The 22,131-nt window shown below is 36.5% G+C and overlaps 1 protein-coding gene across 3 annotated transcripts in view; it reads right to left on the bottom strand.

Moving 5' to 3' along the window:
- The window catches only part of KIF18A (kinesin family member 18A), a gene marked incomplete at its 3' end in the record, with an annotated part of 76,453 nt that overhangs the window by 14,191 nt on the left and 40,131 nt on the right, over positions 1-22,131 (bottom strand). For all 3 annotated transcript variants that reach the window (XM_079788884.1, XM_079788883.1, XM_079788885.1), the window contains one exon: positions 21,083-21,318. In XM_079788884.1, the coding sequence (XP_079645010.1) occupies positions 21,083-21,318 (236 nt within the window). The remainder of the gene's footprint in view (positions 1-21,082; positions 21,319-22,131) is intronic.

Here is a 22,131-nt window from a genome sequence, read left to right as displayed (position 1 = left end):
TGGACTTAGAGGCAGCAGATACCATTTGGGGTTTGATGATATGATTTCTTATTTGGGTGTCATTTCCATGATAGGACAGGGAAAAGGAAAGAAGAGTGGGGCTCGTAGAAAATAGTTCCAGAACAAGGGTTGCAGATAAAAGAAAAGGTAATAAAAATGGACTTTGGCTCCTAGGAAGTTGTGAGGGGAAGTGAGAGGGGAATATTTAAGTTAATACATTCTCTGCAAATTCATCTCTAGACATCTTCAAATAACTGAAACAGATTATCTCCCATTCCAGATATAGACATACTATGACTTCATATATAAGAACTGATTGCTCCACTCCTAAAACCTTGTAATTATTTCATTCAATTCCTTAAAAAGGAATCAACACATTTTAATATATATACAGTAAAGCTTGAAAATGCAAAATGTGGTCCTGTAATGATAAAATACTATTTGATTTACATAGTATTAGAACCTTTTCTCTTTTTTTATAGGGGAGGATGATAGAAAGGCACTGAATACCTGAAGAATTTCTCACTAGAAGAACTAGCATTTGGTTGGCTTCATCTTATTTGTTTTGCTTTAGAAACAAAAGGGATATGAAGGTAAACTATGAAAAAGACAACCAATTTTAGCCAAGATGGTAACCCGAGTAGAGGCATCTAGCTCCCCTTCTAGATTCCCTTTAAAATGACCATATAGTAGATATAGGAGAAAACCTGCCCTTATGTTGATAATAAGGGAAGAGTATCATTTGTATATCCAACAACTTTATAAGGATATTGTGTACCTAGAACTGGGAAAAGAAAGGTGTGGAGAATAACTTACAGTATTTCCCCATTTCATCCTTTAAGTGGGACCGCTGGGAGTTAAGTAAAAGACATCTGCAGAATGTTACTAAAGTCCCTTAAGTCAGGAACAGGGATGGGGAGTAGGTGCAGTAGGGGAGAAGGGGGGAGACAAAGCTATGGGATACAGCAAAATGTCAATATCTGAATATTAGCAGCAACACAAAGAGGCCAGAGATTCAGTCCCAACCCAGGTGTCTCAGTGTTGAAAGGAACACTGAACAGAAAGTGCCCAATACCGTGCACCTTGCTCCCAGCATTGGTGTCCACACCACACACAAATAAAAACCTTTTGGACAAAGAGCTAGTTTCTAGCTGAGACTACTTGTGGCTATAGCTCCCTTTCTACTTTCCCTGGGCTGTTAGATCAATGAAAAGAAAAACATTTCCCCCTATTTCTGAACCTTAATTTCTACTTGATTATCAGCAAGTAATAGGCAAAAATATATTAATAAGCAGCACAGAGTAAACTCACTGGATCAATTAAAGGATAACATAAGAGAATGACAGAGCTGGTATAGAGACTCTGGCTAGAATTTCTAATAATCCAGATGCCACATTCTTCACCACTCCACAATGTCAAGTCCCTACCATAGGGGAAATTAAATCAATTTTAAGAAAATGGTTAAATAAAACATGGAGCATTCACAATTACACTGTTATTTCAAGCCATATTTTACAGATTATTTGATGATATAGGGAAATGTTCATTAAATGAAGCAGTATACAAATTTTATATACAGCATGATGCCAATTTTGGAAAAAAAAAAAAAGGCACCAAAAACATATCAAAGCATACACGTACAGACCCTGTAAGCCAAAAATAAAAATTAAAAAAAAGGGGGGGGGGGGGGACGGGACAGAACGGTAGTCATAGAAAACAGAGCAGAAGTAAATATGGCACAATCCATTAATCCATTAAAATACAAGCTATGGTTGAAAAAAGTCTGAGTAATTTTATATTCTTTAAAAAAAACCACATTTTAATATCTGGGGTGGGAGGAAGGAAGCCCCCGGCTTTTTAAAGCCTCAGAAAATTCATAGGAATTGAAGGCATAAGGTGGTTTATGAGAGCACAGGGTGGAGCTAAATTTGAAGAATGGGTTGAAAGTCTGTACAAGAAAGTAGTCAGGTTCCCCTGACCACATCATCATCACCTATACTTCCAAGTGACTACTCTTGCGTCACCCCTTTAAAAGAACTAAGGTTTTACCCTCTGGAAAGGTTGCCTTGTGGCCAATACACATAGCTGACACTAGGGGGATTAAGTAATTTCTCAGTAATGAATGTATATAGATTTTTTCTCCTACTTCTCTAAAATATTGGTAGCTGTGCTTACATATCCCCTAAATGGGAAATCAAAGGGTTCTTTTTAGATAAACCATAACAATAAAAAAGACGGGCATTTTTAGGTTTTCCCTACACTGACTATTTTTTTGAAGATATATATATATATATATATATATATATATATATATATATATATATATGAGAGAGAGAGAGAGAGAACACAGTCACTAGATATTTGATGGGATTTCTTTCTATATGATAAGCAGAACTTATAATTACACATAGGAAAAAATAAAAGGAAACATAAATGTTCTTAAAAATTTAAAATATGAAGGGGGAAAATAAAAAATAAAGGTTTTAAGATAAAGTTGAGGACTCATCTCCCAGAAAGAACAAAACAGATACCAGAAGACAGAAAACAGAAGTAGAGGATGAATTCAGGAGATCCAATATCATATTAATAAGTGTTCCAAAGAATAGAAAGAAGGGAAAAATATGTATATATGCATTTGTATGTAAGTATGTGTATGTGCATAAATACATATATGAAAATTTCTCAGAGTAAAAAGATAAAGGTTTCCAGAGAGCAAGGCCCACAGATTTTAGTCTATTCTAATGAATTAAAAAAGACCAACAACAAGGCATATTGTTGTGACATTTCAGAATACTAAGGATAAAGGAAAGATCCCCAAATCTTTCAGGGAGGAAAAAGTCACATGCATATTCACTCTTATCTGATGAATTAAAACAGCACAACAGTTAAGAGCAACACTCGAATCTAGAAGTTAATGTAGCAATATTTTCTCAGTACTTAGGAAAATTATTTCTAACCTAGAATTCTATACCCTGACAAATAATCAGAAAATAAAGATACTGCCATAAATGCATTGTCTCAAAAAAAATTTACCTCCTATGTACCAATTATCCAGAATCTACTGGAGGATGCATTTCTGAAAATAAGAGAGAATAAGAAAGAAGATGGGAACAAAAGTAAACACTACATACAGAAACCTTAAAGCTGTACAGGAAAGAGACTTTAACACTTCCTTACTCAATAGGGAACAATATTAACTTGAATAAACTCTAGAGATTTACTTAAAAGAAGATGAAAAACATTTTGGCAAGATGGGGCAAGAGAGGAAATGCATATGTAATGTAATAAATCTTTTCCAACATAAAAATAAGTAGATGTATAAAATTGGAAAAAGACTAACAAGAATTAGCAGTATAAATTTGAAATCCAGAAATTAAGAGAAAAAATTAGAAGAAACAGCTAAAAGGAGACTCAGAATTAGGAATCCTATCTAATAAAAGGCTATTATGCAAATAGACTGAACAGCAGAACAACCGGAACAACCGAACAACTGGTCGTTATGACATGCGCTGACCACCAGGGGGCATGTGTGGAACATGGCATGCATCAGCTGTGGTGGGATGGTGGAGCAGGTGAGTAGGGCACCAGACGAAGACAGGTTTCCAGTAGCTGTCATTGCGTGGAGCCTCTGGTGGATACTGAAAATTCTTTGCTCCTGTGTGCTGAGGTCCTGCTGCTGGCGCCAGAGCCACCGCTCACACCCGCTGTTGGTACCCGGTGCCGGTCCTAATAGCTTGGAGCCATCAGCGGGTGCGAGTGGCGGTGCTGTCCCTGATCTCCCCTGAGGGCTTCTCCACCTACCCTTGCTCTTGAGGGTCGATCAGGGCAGCAGCTGCTGCTCACACCCGCTGAAGGCGCTGGCCCTGCTCACACCCGCTGCTGGCGCTGGCCCCAATAGTGCCTTCAGCAGGTGTGAGCAGTGCCATCAGCGTGTGGGAGTGGCGGTGGCGGGAGTGGCGGTGGCGGGAGTGGCGGCAGTGGGAGCGGGGCTGCAGGCAGACAGGTGACCGGGGGCATGGTGGGAGGGTCTGGGTGGGGGCGCGGAGGACGGGCCAAGACTCGCCCCTGTGCCTACCACAGCCTCGCAACTTCCTAGCCCACAGTTCCTTTCAAGGTGCATGAATTCATGCACTGGGCCCCTAGTCCTATCTAATAAAAGAGTAATAGGCAAATTAACCATCAATCCGCTACACCCACAAGCCACACCCACCAGCCAATCAGGGGCGAGTATGCAAATTAACCCAACCAAGATGGCTGCAGCCATGGAGTGAACAGGAGGCTTGGGTTGCCCCCGGAGATGGAGGAAGCCAAGCTTTCCGCATACCCTGGCCAGCCCAGGCCTCCACTCAAGGCTACAAAGTTTCAATTATAGAAGATAAATAAATCCCAACAAAAATGGCTGAGGCCACGGGGCAAGTAGGAGTCTTGTCTCCGCTCCAGGCTACAAAGTTTCAATTGTAGAAGGTAAATAAATACCAGATACCAGGGCCTCTGCTTGGGTCGCTGGAGGGCGTGGCCGGCCTGCAAACCACCACAGGCCCCTCACCCAGGCTGCCCCACGCTCCAAGGGAACCCCCACCCTGATCCAGGACACCTTTCAGGGCAAAGCAGCTGGCCCCCACCCATGCACCAGGCCTCTATCCTATCTAATAAAAGAGTAATATGCAGATTGACCATCACTCCAACACACAAGATGGCTGCCCCCATGTGGACACAAGATGGCCGCCACAAGATGGCCAGCAGGGGAGGGTAATTGGGAGGGACCAGGCCTGCAAGGGAGGGCAGTTGGGGGCGATAAAGCCTGCAGGGGAGGGCAGTTAGGGGTGACCAGGCCTGCAGGGGAGGGCAGTTAAGGGTGACCAGGGCTGCAGGGGAGGGCAGTTATGGGCAAACAGGCTGGCAGGGGAGCAGTTAGGCATCAATCAGGCTGGCAGGGGAGTGGTTAGGGGGTGATCAGGCTGGCAGGCAGAAGCGGTTAGGGGCAATTAGGAAGGCAGGCAGGCGAGCAGTTGGGAGCCAGCAGTCCTAGATTGTGAGAGGGATGTCCCAGATTGGAGAGGGTGCAGGCTGGGCTGAGGGACACAACCCCCCGTACAAGAATTTCGTGCACTGGGCCTCTACTGCTATATAATAAAAGTGTAGTATGCAAATTGTCCCCTCCACCGGGAGTTCGACTGGGGAGCGGGGCTGGCTGGGGGAAGGTGGACCGGCAGCTGCTAGGGACCCTACTAGTGCACATTTTGTGTACTGGGTCTATAGTGAGTAATAATAGGTCAAGGAATACTTCCATCATTGCAGTATTGCTAGCTTTCTAAATTATGTGCAGACATTACTTTCCTAAAAAAATATAAACTGAGTTTTTAAAGGAGGTAGAGGTGGAGAGAGCAAATAGGGGATAAGACAGAGGATGAGGAAGAACAACAGATATTTATATATATGATAAAAAATTAATAAAATGTTAGGATTATACAGGGGAAAAAAAAAACAGACCAAAATAGATTTCTTGTTTATTCTGGGATAGCTAGATAACTAGCTGAAACTATAGTTTTATATTCAAAAGTCTAACTGAAACATGCAAGCAAGTAACATGAAATGAAATAGGCAAGCCAACAGAAGAGCTAAGATAGTCTAGGCCTCAGGAAGGTGGGAAAAATCTTTTCTTTATTTAGCCCCACATTCCACTGGCTTACCACCTCACTTCCCTACTCATGTTTTCTCTAGCATATAACCAAAAGAAAAGCAGGACAATTACCCACCTATAGTAAAATCTGAAAGGGCTAATAAAAATGTGAATCAATCAAGCACTGGAAATTAATTATCCAATATGGTGGAAAGTGGGCAGAATGAATTTAAAGTTATGAGTCCCCAAAATAAAGAAAAATTCCTCCCAGGAACAGGCAAACCACTTGTAAAATGTGAATGTTAGCATATGTAGTTTTGATATGCTGAAAAATTTATAGAGAATAATAGTAGAAATAAAAATAAACTTTAGGATAGCAAAAACGCTAAGATATAAAAGACATATTTGGATTTAATCAGTTTGCTTTCAGATATGTAAAATGTCCTAAAGATATCTAGCTTTAGTCATTATATTTCTTATACCCATCTTTAACTTCACATTTAGATCTCATATGAAGATGATGCATACTGTAATTTCTTCATAGGTTTGTTGAGAAATATTCAGAGGTTTAATCAAGAGAGGATGTCACTTTAAGAAATCAGCATAATTTTTATTAATATTTTCAAATAAATCAGAATAACACAAATATAAAGAACAGTTGGGGACCTACTTGGAGAGAAACTGTTCAATGAAAAATAACTTTGGCATTACTTTCCTTATAAAGGTCTAAAACAATTATCCTGAAATTCAAGATGATTTTTTTTAGGCTTACTAATACCTCACACAGTTGAAAGCACATGTTAATGAAGTAACAATTCTATGCACCAATTGCCGTTTTAAGAGAGACATGAAGCTGTTCTCATAAAAATGACAATTTAGCAAAAATGCATATACAGTGCTATAAATGTATGAACAAACTCCTAGTTTAGGGAAGAAGGTAGGCAGCTGCGGTTATATGACCAAATAACATAACTTTCAAAATGATTATGTGCTACAATTCAAACCAGGATTTTTAAAGTGGTCAGAATTAGGGCTGCTGAAAGAGCCTCTCTTCTAAACACTACAGTACGTTTTGTTTAATGAATCCAATCTTAGTCTTTGTAATACTTATCCATTAATAGTTTAGGAAACATCTTAAAATATTTATATGGTGCTTTAAGGCATCTTATATACAACTGAAAATGTGCATTTCAGAATAAAGTGGTTAGTGTTCTATTCATCTGTTCCTGCATTATGGCTACAGATTCCCGCTTCAAAGTTTTGTTTACTGTAAGTCCATAGAGAGACTTAAAAAGGAAGTCAGACAAAAACATTGTGCTGAGACTGCCAAGTTTTAGAAGCCTTTCAAAAGACTTTTAAGTATTAAAACCACTTTTAAAACGAACTCTAAATGCAAGCACTAAAGTTGTGGATTAGATGGAGGAAAAATACAATTTTCATCAGTAAAGTCCAAATTTAACATAATTTTATCTGGATTACAATGTAAGTACATTAACATTTGTGTTGTTTGTGTAGTATTGTGTAGAATAAAATGTGCTATATTAATAATATAAACATTAATATCTGCTAAAAATAAAAATAAAAACAGTGAAAAGCATAATGAAATTAGAATTAATTTGCCTGGCCCACTAACTTAAATTTGCTAAGTGGTTTATGAAGTAAACAAAGTTTATGACACTTGCCATCTCTTCTCCCCAAATTTCTGGTATTTTTAAGGAATATGATCAACTAATAGCAATGTAAAGAAGTAATACATTGACCATTCTGACTTTATTAATGAAATATAGAGTATCATGAAGAAGTATGTTAGGACACATTAGAATAACTGACTGCCTGTACCTCAAGAGAAACATCTAAAATGCATTCATTGGCTGTATTGTTCTTTAAGATATTTGAGTCAACCTAGGAGCACAATCTAATCTACTTGATTCTGTCTAACTTTCAAATATTCCTTTTTCTAAGAAGTCTAATGCACACATATACCTAGGGACTCAGAAATGTTTCTAGTAGGAAAAAACAAAACAAACAGAAAGTTGTTTCATGTCTTAAAAGTAGTTTTAAGAAATGTCAGTATAGTCTTACTTTTAAAAGATTTTTAAAAATAACTTTCATTTTGCCTGGCTGCAGTGGCTCAGTGGTTGAGCATCAATCTATAAACCAGGAGGTCACAGTTCGATTACAGGTCAGGGCATATGCCCCCGATCGTGCAGAAGGCAGCCAATCAATGAATCTCTCTCATCACTGATGTTTCTATCTCTCTCTCCCTCTTCCTTCCTCTCTGAAATAAAAAAAAAATATATTAAAAAATAACTTTCATTTTTATTTATTATAAAAATTATCCTAAAATAGGTCCTGAGATTAAATGTTACATACATCAATATAAGTATATATGTAATATTATATGACACATATACCACTTCTTACACAATCCTGCTAAGATAAACAGTAGTCTTAGAAATATTAGGTAAACATTAGAAGGTTGTTATAAGTCATGCAGCACATATCTCAATAGAAAGTAGAAAAAACAAAGTGGTTTTATGTCTATTTTCATAAAGGTAGTCTTAAGAAACATCAATATATTTTTACTTTGAAATATTTTCTTTTAATTGTTATAAGAAATGACTTAAATTACTAACAAGTCACATCCAAATAATGTTAAACGAAGTGCCTGTTACAGAGGAAAACTTTCACATCAGTGTTTCCTAGTAACAAAAAAGGAAGGCCCAAGTAATATAAACCCTTACCTACTTTAGCAATCCATATTTTTTACTGAATTCCCACTTTAAAATGGTAGTTCTAATTCCTGACTAATTACAGACCAACAGGAAAGTCACAGAACCAGAATTAGTACTAGATGATCTTAATGGCCATTTAAATTTAACTTTCTCTTTTATAATTTGTTGCTCACAGCAAGAAAGTGACATGCTTAAAGTCATAATATCAATCATACTCATTGGCAGAACTGAAGTCTCTTGTTAATTTACCAGGGAAAGTCAGACAAAGAAACCAAGTAATACAAAGTAATAACGCACATAATTATACTGAAGACTTAAAAGTATAGAATTTTCTTTACAGACCCAAAATATAAATAGAAGGCAATGTATCCTTTCATCTCCCCCAAACTGAGATGCTAACACTCCTATTACTGGAAAGAGAACATAAATGTGCACAAAATATGGATAACCTTATCATTTAAATAGGGTTACAGAAAATTAACCATCATAAAAAAAAAGAAAGAAAAAAAGGTACCATATATGGCAAATGGTTTAGAGCTCTTGTATGTGTATATATGTATGTCTATGTCTACATGTTGTGTGTGTGTGGTCAGATATCTATCAATCTGGAAAGAACTCTTACAAAATAAATAAAAAAAGAAAAAAAAAGAAAAAAGAATAAAAAACACACCCCAAAACAACCAAACAAACCAGAACACTAAAGCAAAAGCAAAGAACAGGTAATTAATTCAGAGTGAACTACAACGAACAAAAAGCACAGAAAAAAATGTTCACCATAATTATCCATTAATGGTGGTAGACTGTACAATTACAGCACTTCTGAAGAATAGTTTGACAATGCATACCAAATGCCTTAAAAATGTACATACCCTTTGATCTAGCTATTTTACTTTTTAGAAGGTTAGCCAAAGCAGTGGTTGGCAAGCTGTGGCTCACGAGCCACATGCGGCTCTTTGGCCCCTTGAGTGTGGATCTTCCACAAAATACCACGTGCAGGCGTGCACATAGAGGGCGACTGAAACTTCGTGGCCCATGTGCAGAAGTCAGTTTTCAGCTCTCAAAAGAAATTTCAATTGTTGTACTGTTGATATTTGGCTCTGTTGACTAATGAGTTTGCCAACCACTGGCCTAAAGAAATACTTAAGACAAGTTGTAAAATACACACATACACACTTTACTGAAGTGTTGCTTATAACAATAATAATGTGAAAAAAACCCTAAATGTTCATTAGTAGGGGGTTAAATATAATATACACTATTTAAAATGAGTTAAATTCATATTTAATACAAAAATCAAGTGGTTCAGTAAAAAAGGCTATATAGTGGCATCTCAATTTTTTAAAAATCAAACTACATATCCATGCTTAGGCAAAAAAAATGTTCAATAAGCTATTAAAATAAAACATTAATAAAAATGAAAGGCATTTCTTTTGGCATGACTTTTTTCAAATTATAATAAATGAAATCTATTGTTAAATAAAAGTTAAAACATTGAGATAGGAGCAATAAACTTAACAAATTATTAAAAAAAAATGTTTCCAACAGTCAATGAAGTTAGTTTTGTTGGGGAGAAGGGAGGTATGCTATAACCGTGGAATAAAAAATTACAATGGAAATGCAAAAGAATATGTGTGGGCAAAGGGGAGAGGACTCATTAAAAAGAAGGTTTCATAAAGGAGATAGTATATGAATTGGACTATGAACAAGATTACTATGTGGATGGAGCTAGAGGAAACAGCACTCAGATTGAGGGAAAAGCCTGGAAACTACAGAGGCAAGATATAGAAAGCGTGCCTAAGAGAAGGTGGGACACGAAGTGCCATATGAAAATGAGTCTGCATCCTGACAACGGACTGGGAAAGCCTTTGAAGGCCCTTTTAGTAACGGGTCTACACTCTATTAGGGAGATCATTTTAGTGTGAAGGGTAGATTTTTAAAGGACAGAAAAGAGAAATAGAAACCAGTGTAGACATCACCATAGTTATTCATTTCTTACATCAAATTATCTCAATATGTATTAAATTGAATTTAAGAAACATTATTCTATAAATACAAGTATTAACTGGCAAGTTCATGTGGTTTCTTAGGTAGATTGGGTCTGTATTTATTTTTTAGCTTTCTGAAATACTCCACAGATGGTTTCTTTAAATAAAGAGACTAGATAATTTATCATCAATGAGTTAAAAATCCCTCTTAAAAAATGGGCAGGTCTTGTGGGGTCATCTTTTTGATGTCCCATATCATGTGTTCTGAATGAGTTTGCCCAGAGGAACTAATTTATCAAAAGCTTAAGACTCTAAAACTTAAAAGATTTACAGAACTGTATGTTAGTATAAGAAGCAGAATGCAGTACATAGCAAACATGAGTCAGAGGCTGCAAAGTAGGGTTCATGACAGGGAGACATTGATGAATGGGATAAGATCTAATTGAGGTTTGGTACAACATAATGGCAAGGATTTTTCCTTTGCTAGAACTCATGTTAATATGTGCGTAAGAAGGTATTTTGGGAAACTATGCTAAATTAAAATTAGTTGGCGAAGTTCTAAAGTGAAATCAAATATTAATATATGCATTTCAATAAACACTTCTGGGCTACAAATGATTGATACAATTATTATACTAATCACAAATCTGAATTCTTTTTAACAGCCTTGTGACTCATGGAATTCATAGTTGCAAATGACACAAGTGAATAAATTTTAACTATTTAAAAGATATATAACCTCAAGTTACTACTGGATTAACCAAATTAATACATCTTATAATGCATTCATAAGACACTATTGTAGTTATTGTAGCATTAATGTCTATACAGATAATATCAGTTACTTACAAATATTATAGAAAGAATACGCTTCCCCATGTATTAAGAATTATGTAACAGTTCTTTAAATTAATCCAGCACTCTGAGTAATAAATCAACCATAACTTTTTTGATACCCATCCCTGTGGAAAATAGCAGATACCATGTTTTCCTCTCAATCTCATTTTCCTAGTATTCATGCTTATTTAAGATGAAAATAAAAATAAAAAGGCAATGCAAAGAACCTTTTAATTTACAGTAACATCTGCAGTTACAGACAAATAACTGAACATAGTCTTGTGCACAAAACAAGGGTCCAAATGAAATATATTTAGGGCTACAAGCATGACTACTGTTGTTATTGATAATGATTGCACTTTGTCGACAAATTAGAAAATATATGGAGTATTTCCTTTATATAAACATCTTTTGATGCTTCATATTTATTATATTAAAGAATTAGAATAGAGGTATCCTATTTTTTAAAATGAAATTTCTTTCTACTCAAGTAATTTTAGGGGAAATCTAAACTTCAGCCAATACTCTATATTCAATCAGAATATCTGTACTATAGCTCTCCTGTATCTTTTCTTTTATTGTACTTCAAGATAAAACCACTGGCATGGGGTGCAAAATTTTGGAAAAGGAAAGGTTAGAGACAGAAATATTACTAACTGTGAGTTTCCAGATGGATAACGAAGAAATCTTGACTTTTCATTTAATGTCAGAAATCTTATCAGTTCCATAAATAAATCTTGCTGCCAGCACCCCATCCTGCACGGCACTCAGTGAGCTAGTGCACTTTCTGTTTTCCAGACCCAAAATAGGTTCATGTTTTACTCCACGTCAACAGACATGTAGTTTGTAGGCAAAGATCTCAAGTCAAATTTCTATCCCAAAATCAAGTACTGCCATTGGTAAAATTAACAAAATTTAAAAAAGTAGTTTCAACTTAAGAATATAGGCTTATTAAATACAAAAGTAAAAATAGTCCACACAGCAAAAATTTAAAACATTATATTGAGGGATATATTTAATAACAAGTGTATACTAAACATGTGAAGAAAACTTAAAACTTTGCTGAGGCACATACAAGAAGATATGAACATGGAGAGACAAACTATTCTAGAGTGAGAATATTTGATATGGAAAAATGTGAAAACAAAATCAATGTATAAACTTTTGAAAATATTTTATTTTCTTGGAATTGGAAAAAAATCATTGTAAGATTCATTTCTTGGTCAGAGACAGCCAAGAACATTTTAAAAACAAAGAATAACAAAGGAAAATTAGCACTGCTATATAAAAAATTATAAATTATCAATGATAGAAATCCAATAAACAGAATTATATATACTACTTACTATATGTAAAACAAAGGTGCCATAAAGATGGATTGTTAATACATTACACAAGAATGACAGGCTCTTTAGAAAAAATTAAGTTAGATTCTTGCCTGTTATTTTAAAATAAATTAGAAGAAAATGATTTTGATGGCAGAGAAAGAAAAAAAAGACCAATTTTATTACATAAAAGTTTTTAAAATGAATATCTCAAACAAAGGTAAGAGTAAATGATAAACTTGAAGAGAAATGATAAATTTGAAGAATACATTTGCAACATGCACCTTACAGGAAAGAGTTAATATCCCTGATGATCTCATCCTGCCCTATGACTTTAAATATCATCTAAATGTTAACAACCCTCAAATTTATATTTCAATTTAGACTTCTCCCCTGAACTCCAGATTCTTCTATTCAACTGCTTACATGATGTCTCCACCTGGATGAATCTTAGACAAAATTAAAATGCCTCAAAATGAACACCTAATCTTCTACCACCCCCACCCTATAAATTTGTTTCACCCGAAGTCTTCCCCATCTCTTTTAAGATGACTTGATTCTTTCAGTTGCTATGTTAAAAAATCTTAGTCATCCTTGACCTTTCTTTCCCTCACATTCCAAATCCAATTTGTCAGGAAATTCTGTTGGCTCTACCTTCAAAATATATTAGAATCTAACTACTTCTCATCACTCCCATTGCTACCAACCGTGTCTGAACCACCACCATCTTTCACTTGGGTTATTGCAGTATTCTCCTGTTTCAGTTCTTGCTATAAGAATAGATTTACAAATCTATTTGCAACACAGTAGCCAAAGGGAAATTTTTTCAGATCATGTCAGTCTGGAACAGTTGTTTTGTTCAGAAGCCCAAGTCCTTACAACGACTCTCAAGGTTGTAAGTTAAGTGATCTTCCTTCCTCCCCATTATCCCTATGATCTCATCACTGTCTACTTCCCTTCTCTTCTCCATTATATCAGTTACATACCTTTCTTACCATTCCATGAATGTACAAAGCAAACACCTATTGAATGAATGAATAAATACCTCTATCTTAGTCTCTTATAAGTAACCACTTTTACAAAAGATGATTATGCCAGAAAAATTTTCAAATGATGGCTAGGTCCCTCACAGAAAACAAAATAGATCCTTAAATAGCTGGAAAAAAAGTAAATATTTGAACTATATTAGCAATCAAAGGAAAAATATAAAAAAGATAATATGACTATTAAACTGATAAAGGATCAATGAGTAATTAGCAAAGACAAAAGAGGGAGAGAGACCCCCAGATTTAGTAAGTGTTAATAGATACATCAACCAAAGTTTGGGCTTTGTTTGAAGATTGATAGGAAAAAAACTGTAAGAAGAAATCATTTATGAGACAGTGAGGGAAATGTGAACACTGATTAGATGACATTAGGTATGAAGAAGGCATTGTGTTTTCTTTTAGAGACACTAAGATGTACATGGAAGAAATGATATGGTATCTGAGATTTCTTTCAAAATATTCCAGTGTGCTTGTTGTATATGGGGTGGAGGAAAGCAGATGGTATTTTCAAGACTAGACATTAGAGAATTCCTAAAGTTAGATGATGAGTACATGGGCTCATTATAGTATTTTTTTTGACTTCTATGTGTGTTTGAAAATTATTTTCTTAAAAAAAAAAAGAAAAAAGCATATTTTCCTATAGAACTGCTAATGGGAGTTCAAGTTGGTATAATCACATGAAGGCAAGGGGTATAACTTGGCATTATGTATTATAAACTTTAAAAAAAAAGTGCATATTTCTTGAGCCAGAAATTCCACTTACAGGAATTTATCATGGAAATAATCAGAGATGAGCACCAGGATAAAAATACATATTAGCTTAATATAAAAATAAAAATTTATTAAACAACCTAAATGCTAATAGAGCACAGAGTAAATTAATTATGGTTAATCTCATCAGACTTTTAAAAATACCATGTGTGTTTTAAAAACAATGAATTCAGTTGAGCTAGTAAATACTCTCTAAAAGTTCCTAAAGCAGAGGGAAAAAAATCCCACAGCATTTAGTATTTTTGAAATTTAACAACAAAACCACTTGACATTACCTGTTTTTAAGAGTATGGAAAAAAGTCAGTGATACATATGTAAGCTTAAGATGAATGAGAAACATCTGACTCATGTTTTGCTTAAGTTAAATCACTTCAATTTAACTTCTAAAATTTGTTAAGATTATCATTGATAGTATAGTATAATTTTAGCAATATATGCTATCTGGGTATTGCCTCATGTCTATAGAAATGCAAATGTACATTGCACTATTTTACTTTTTAAAATGAGGTACTTCAATATTCTAAGACTCGGAAAAACAAATATTTATAAGTGGCCTCAATTTACACCCCTTCCCTGTTATTCACCTTTGACTCTACTTATAATGTAGACAACACAGATAATTCATGGAGTAGGCAAGACATACTAAGCAAATAGTTAATCTATAAAATCATGTGAATGAAATATGAAACTAAGAAAAACAAAACCCACCTCTGATACACTTTTTAAAAAGAAAATACATCTTTATATAATGCACATTCTACTTGTCTTTCCCTTTCAAAATACTATTAAAAGAAATTAAGAGCCAAATAAATGTTTTGTTGTACTGTTGACAAGTATAGTCTACACAATTACATTGTAAGTGAAATATGGATTTTTAAATGAGGAATAATGACTATCATATAGCAGGTGGTCAGTATTTCTAAATCTTGGTGTTAAAACCATATTTCCTCTTCAACATCTTGACTACATTATATGGAAAAAATCAAGGCCCCAAAGGTATGAAAGAACATGAAAAAAACCTTATTTTCTTTCCAATGATCTCAACTAGGTAAGTTCCAACGCTTTACAAAAAAAAATTACATATATCCAACTTCTCTATCATCTTACTATAAAAATATAAGGAACTTAATAATGGAGACCTAGGTAAACAGACCAACCTCTCTATGCAAGGCAACTAAAATATTTGGACAAATAATAAAACACACACACACACACACACACATATAAAACATATGCTTAAGACACAGGAGAGCTAACAGAATTTTGAAGAATTATAGGCAAGCGTCAGGAGGTAGTTGGAGGCTATTTTCCCCTTGAGGTTGTTAGCTGATGCTAGAAGAGGTGGCAGAAATGCTTAGTAACATTGCCGAGAGCTTTGTAGGTCTGGGTGCTGGAAGTGGAATTTAGGGCCCACAAAGAGGAGTTGTTTGTAAACCCTCCTTGTAGATACCATGAACAGCTAAACTATCCTATACAATAAAAGGCTAACATGCAAATCGACCGAACAGCAGAATGACCGGTGGCTATGATAGGCACTGACAACCAGGGGGCAGATGCTCAATGCAGGAGCTGCCCCCTAGTGGTCAGTGTGCTCCCACAGGGGGAGAACTGCTCAGCCAGAGCTCTGAGCCAGGCTCAAGGCTGGAGAGTGCAGTGGCGGTGGCGGGAGCCCTCCTGCCTCCGTGGCAGCGCTAAGGATGTCTGACTGCCAGCTTAGGCTCCCTGCAGGAATCGGCCTACGTCATCAGTTGGACATCCCCGAGGGCTCCTGGACTGCGAGAGGGTGCACACCGGGCTGAGGGACAACCTCCCCCCCACCCCGAGTGCACAAATTTTATGCACTGGACTTCTAGTAGAGAATAAAGCAGGGGTAGGCGGGCCCTTGCAGAAACAGATGTTCAGTTTCAAATGATCTCAATCTATAAAATTGAAGTGATTTTGGATTGATAATGCCATCAGGAGCCTGGAAGAAGGGAATGTAATTCTCCCTGAAGACATTATTATCAGAAGACTCAAAGTACTTCTATAAACAATTCTGCAAATACATGTCTGATAAACAAAAATTAGCATGCATTTATGAAAATAAAGCGACAAAACCAGCAGAAGGAGATAACAGAAACAGGCCCAGAGGGTTTAGACTTCTAACTTTTTAGACAGAGACTTTAACTGAAATTAAGAACCTACTGGCTTTAAGAACCAACTATAAAATATGTAAAAAAAAATCCAATGAGAGAAAAAACTGAAAAGCTGGGGAGTAGAAGGCATAGACTATGAGAAGTTACTATGCAATAACATTGGAGTCTCAGAAATAGAGGAGAGAGCAAAAGTAACCGATATATTTGAAAATATAATGGTTAAGAAGTTTTTAAAACTAACGAAAGATAACTCAGACACAAATTCAGACAGTTCTATGAACCCAAGTAAGAGAAGCAGAAATAAAATTACATAGACACAATATAGCAAAAGTGCTAAAATCCAAAGACAAAGAAAAAATATTTTAGTAAGCTGGAAGTCAGACTGCATCCAAGGGAGAAACACTTATAATAAAAATTGACTTCATCAACAAAAGGCAGAGGATAATTTTTTTTTAAGTGCTAAAAGAAAAGAACTCTAAATTGAAATTCTATACCCAGCAAAATAGTCTTTAAGAAAGAAAAGTAATATAAATACATCTTCAGATGCATAAAACTTTAAGAAAATTCAGCATTAGCATACCCAGTGTAAAGGAAATGTGAAAGGTTCTTTAGAGGAAAGAAAAATTGTCTTGCATAAAGACAAAGAGATGCTGGAAAGATATAGAACAAAAATCTATACTAATAAAAGCGTAATATGCTAATTAGACCGGACAGCTGAACGACCTTCTGGACATCTTTCCGGATGACCTTCCAGATGAAGCTGGGGCTGCGAGGGCTGAGGCAAGCCGCCTCAGCTGCAAGGGCCGAGCCTCTTGCACGAATTTCGTGCATCGGGCCTCTAGTAGTAAATATGAATATGGTACAGACAATAAAAATAATATGCTATGGGTTTAATATATAAATAAAAATAAAGAATATATTAACAATGATATACATGAAAAAAGAGGGGTTAAAGGTGTTAAAGAATTTCAAGCTTCTAGCACTGGCTGAGAAGAGGGTGGAAATAACAAATAGTTATTTTGATAAACAGACTTTCATAAAGCAAGACTACATGTACAAAAGGATAACTACTAAAGAATATAAAAAGAGTATAGAGCTTTCCAGAGGTGAAAAAATGGGGCATTAAATATTACTCTATCATTTCAAAGGCAAGTTCTAACAAAAAGAAATTTAGAATAAGCAGGACATTTAGAAAGCAAATCACAAGATGGTAGATTTAAAGCCAACTACCAACAAATTCATTACGCACATTAACTAAAATATAAACTGATAAACAGAACAAAAAGCAAAACCCAATTACGTGCTGTTTATAGGAGACATGTTTGAAATAAATATAAAGGTTTACTGTGAAAGAATTGGAAAAAAGATAAACATGAAAACACTAGGCAAAAGATAAATAGCATAGCTAGCTATATTAATACAAGCAGCCCGTTTGCACGAAGATTCGTGCAATAGACCTTCATTCAACTGGCTGCCTGCACCAGTTTTCTGCCGGCACCAGGGACCCAGGCCTTGGCTGTGGCCACCGCCTTCTGCCTTCTTTCAGGGTCCGGGCTTGGCCCCGGGCGGCGGCCTTGGCTCTGCTGCACCCCAGCCTCCCTGCTATGGATCGTAGGAGCCGACCCCCGTGGTTGCCTGTGATCCATGCAGGCTCCCCGCTGGTGCCCAAGGCCGGGAGGAGGCTTTCCCGGCCTTGGGCTCCGCCACACCCCAACGTCCCTACAACGGTTTCCTGGTGGGCGTGGTTGGGGGGCATGGTTTCTGGGTGTAGCGAAGGTATGGTCAATTTGCATATTACTCTATTATTAGGTAGGATTAAAATAAACTTAAGTTAAATATTACTAGACTAAGGGTATCTTATAATAAAAAGATGTAGAACTCTGACATATATAGATGTAAGAATATAATTTCAATAAAAGAAAGCTAAAATTGACAGAATAAAACAGGGTAACAAGCAGTAGGCAGACCACCCACTCCCACTAAAGATGTCCAAGGCCTAGCCCCTAAAGGTGCATATGTTGCATTGCATGGCAAAAGGGATTTTGCAGATGTAAATAACATTATAGAATTTTAAATTCTTCTTTTAGTATAAAACAAATCCCTTAATTTTTCAAGTGTTTTAGAAAATAATTTTATATTTAAGTATTAAAAATAAAGACAAAATTTGCCAGTATACATTTTTTTTTAAACCACAACTCAAGCATCCATCCACTCTGTGCACAGCAGTATTCTAGGGGCAATAAAAGGGATTCTTAACCTTAAAAACATGACTTCACTTTCTGAAGTTGGATCTTCACCTTTTCCAGATTGTTTAAATAGGAAGAATACCCGCCCCAGCCGGTTTGGCTCAGTAGATAGAGTGTAGGTCTGTGGACTGAAGGATTCCAGGTTCGATTCTGGTCAAGGGCTTGTGCCCAGGTTGCAGGCTTGATCCCCAGTAGGGGGTGTACAGGAGGCAGCTGCTCAATGATTCTCTCATTATTGATGTTTCTCTCTCTCCCTCTCCCTCCCTTTCTGAAATCAATAAAAAATATATTAAAAAAAATTACATTTATTTTAAAAAACAAAATAGGGGATTACCCGAGATCAGTGATTTTCAACCAGTGTGCCGAGGAATTTTTAAATATGCAAAACCTGACTATTTTAGTCATGGATACTGACCCCTTATCCTTTTGATTGTCAAAAAAATGACAGCAGCCAACACAACAATAGTCAATAGGCGTGTATGAATAAAAATTATACGTTTATGGTTTTTTTGTCAGATTGGCAAAAAATAAATATTTTTGGTGTGCTGCAGAATTTGAATAATTAGTTTATTTGTGCCATGAGATGAGAAAGGTCGAAAATCGCTGTCCTAGATTATCCAGTGGGCTCAATATAATAATGTGAGTGTTTAAAGCAGAGGACTTTCTCTAACTGTAAGCTACTGCTTACATGTGTCAAAAGGGAAGGTCAGGAAGATTCAAAGCATGAAAAAATGATTTGACCTGTCATTGTTGGCTAGAGGATGAAGTGATGCAGAGGGCCACGTGCTAGGGAAAATGAGTGACCCCTAAAAACTTAGAATGACCTCTGGTCAAGAGCCAAATATAAAACATAGATCTCAGCCTTACAGTCACACAGAACCGAATTCCAACTATGCGAATAAGCCTAGCAGCACATTCTCCCCTAGGTCCTCCAAATAAGGGATTCACACCTTGATTTTGGCTGTGTGAAACTCTAGCACTTTAACCTATTAAACCTGCAGGACTTCTGGCCTACAGAACTCTTTGAGGTAATATAGCTGATATGTTCATGCCAATATGTTAGGGCAGCAATAAAAAACAGATACAAAATAGAAAAATACACAATAATAGAGGGAATTTCAATAGGTTTCCTCAGTATTTGATAGAAGATAAATTAAAACATAAGTCATTAAGAATAAGATTTGAAGACTATAAGCTAACTGGGCATAGAACAAGTATCCAGCAACTTCATCAGATTAAAATCATACAAAATATTTTCTCTAAATATAATTCAATGAAGCTAGAAATCAATAACCCCAAAATAGGCTAGAATTTGCCACATGGATCAAAGAAGAAATTATAACAGAAATCCAAAAATATTTTTAACTAAATAATAATGAAAAATATGTATCAAAACTGTGAAGTGAAAACTTTGTTTAAAAATGTTCCATGCACACTCATGAAGTAGATAGCAAGTGATCTCCCAACAGAAAAAGAGTAAATTCTACACTATTAGATATTAAGAACAGCTTATTATGTACTAAAGAATGTGATATTCTTAATCATAATCTGTAGTCCTTCATAGATGTTAAATTTTAAAGAAAGAAGTAAAATTAATACATCAAAAATGGGTGAAATAACTTAAAGATTTTATTGTTGGAGATATTTAGGATATCAAGCACACTTGCTCTTGGACCTGTGAGAGATACTGGTTCATTGAAACCATTCTGAAGCTCATCTTCCCATTAATTCTCACAAAACTAGCCAAACCTATTAAAAAAATTAACTGTTCTGTAGATTGATATATTAAGGAGGCTACTACATTTTACAAATGTTATTGTCTATACTAATAAAAGGGTAATATGCTAATTAGGCCAGGAGACCTTCTGGATATCTTTCTGGACAAAACCATGGTGGCAGGGCTGAGGCAGAGGTCGTTAGGGGCGAGCAGGATGGCAGGGGAGGGCAGTTGGGGGCGATCAGGCCGGCAGGGGGGGGGCAAATGGGGGCGAGCAGGCCGGCAAGAGGGGGTAGATGGGGGCAATCAGGCTGGCAAGGGGGGCAGTTGGGGGGCAAGCAGGCCGGTGTGTGTGTGGGGGGGCAGTTGGGGGCGAGCAGGCTGGCAGGGGAGGGCAGTTGGGGGCGAGAAGGCCGGCAGGTAGAGTGGTCAGGGGCAATCAGGCAGGCAGGCAGGTGAGTGGTTAGAAGCCCGCAGTCCTGGATTGCGAGAGGGAAGTCTGATTGCCGGATTGGCAGTTGGACATCCCCTGAGGGGTCCCAGATTGGAGAGGGTGCAGGCCAAGCTGAGGGACACCGCCCCCGTCTCCCCCCCGCCACTCCCGCCCGCATGAATGTCGTGCACTGGGCCACTAGTTTACTCAATAAAATAAAAGCCATACTCACAACAAGTAGTAGTCTGAACTGGTGCAAGTTGTGGAAAGGTCATAAACATAGAAACCCCTGGTAGAACGCTCTGCTTATCAGATTCAGTAGTTTGGTCAGCCCAAACAACCACTTTTTTCCTCTCCACCAAATGTTCAATCTCTTTGAAGTCAGACTCAAAGGCAGCATTTGACAGGCCAGCTTCTTTTAATGAACAGTACTGTTTTCGCAGGGTTGGAAGTAAAGCATTCAATACTCTATATACAAAAGGTGACAAAGAAGGAGAGATAAATACTAAATTTTAAATACACTTTATAGTTCTATTTAACATCCAAAGTATTAGCAGGTAATTTAAATGATTCCCTGTATATATGTTCTTTTTAGAATATTTCAGTCAACTACCTCAACATATTCTTAATACGTTAAATACAGAGTGGAAGGAATCTTGGATCTGAATTACGAGCACCAGGCTATACTCTTAGTCTTCATTTGCTTCCATATGATCTTGGATAAGGGACAACTGAGGTTTCTCCTTTATTACTTGGGGATCAATTGAACAGCTACTACTTATAATAGGAAATTGTTTTGAGGACCGAATGAATTAAATACATATAAATGCTTTTTGCAAAGCATTATGTGATTCACAAACCAAAGATATTGTAAGTTACTTAACATCATGGGATTAAAATGAAAAATTAATATACTCTGTCAAATGAGGAGACTCATTTTAGGTATATGACATTTAAAAAACAACAAGAAAAAAACAGAGCTCAATTTTCCTTTCAGTTAGTTCTTCATGAGGTAAGGCAATGGCTTCCAAAGCTATTCCAAGGGGATTCAAGGAAATAAGTTGTGGACAAGAATGGTGGGTATGGGGAAATTGATGGGACACAATAGATTCTTGGCTCTGATTCAACGTCTTCCCTACTGTTGTTAATCAGAGCAGCAGTGAATGCATCTTTTTATGTATTAGACCTCCACGTAAGTGCTGACTGAATAAATGCCACAGCTAAATAGTTATAAATTTATACACTCAATCAATGGTTCCTAACTTTTAAATCAAGGAAGAT

The sequence above is a fragment of the Cnephaeus nilssonii genome (genome assembly GCF_951640355.1).
Source record: "Cnephaeus nilssonii genome assembly, chromosome: 13".
In the NCBI taxonomy this organism is placed as follows: domain Eukaryota; kingdom Metazoa; phylum Chordata; class Mammalia; order Chiroptera; family Vespertilionidae; genus Cnephaeus; species Cnephaeus nilssonii.
The sequence above is the reverse complement of the archived record's forward strand: the minus strand, read 5'-3'. Positions and strand labels throughout refer to the sequence as shown.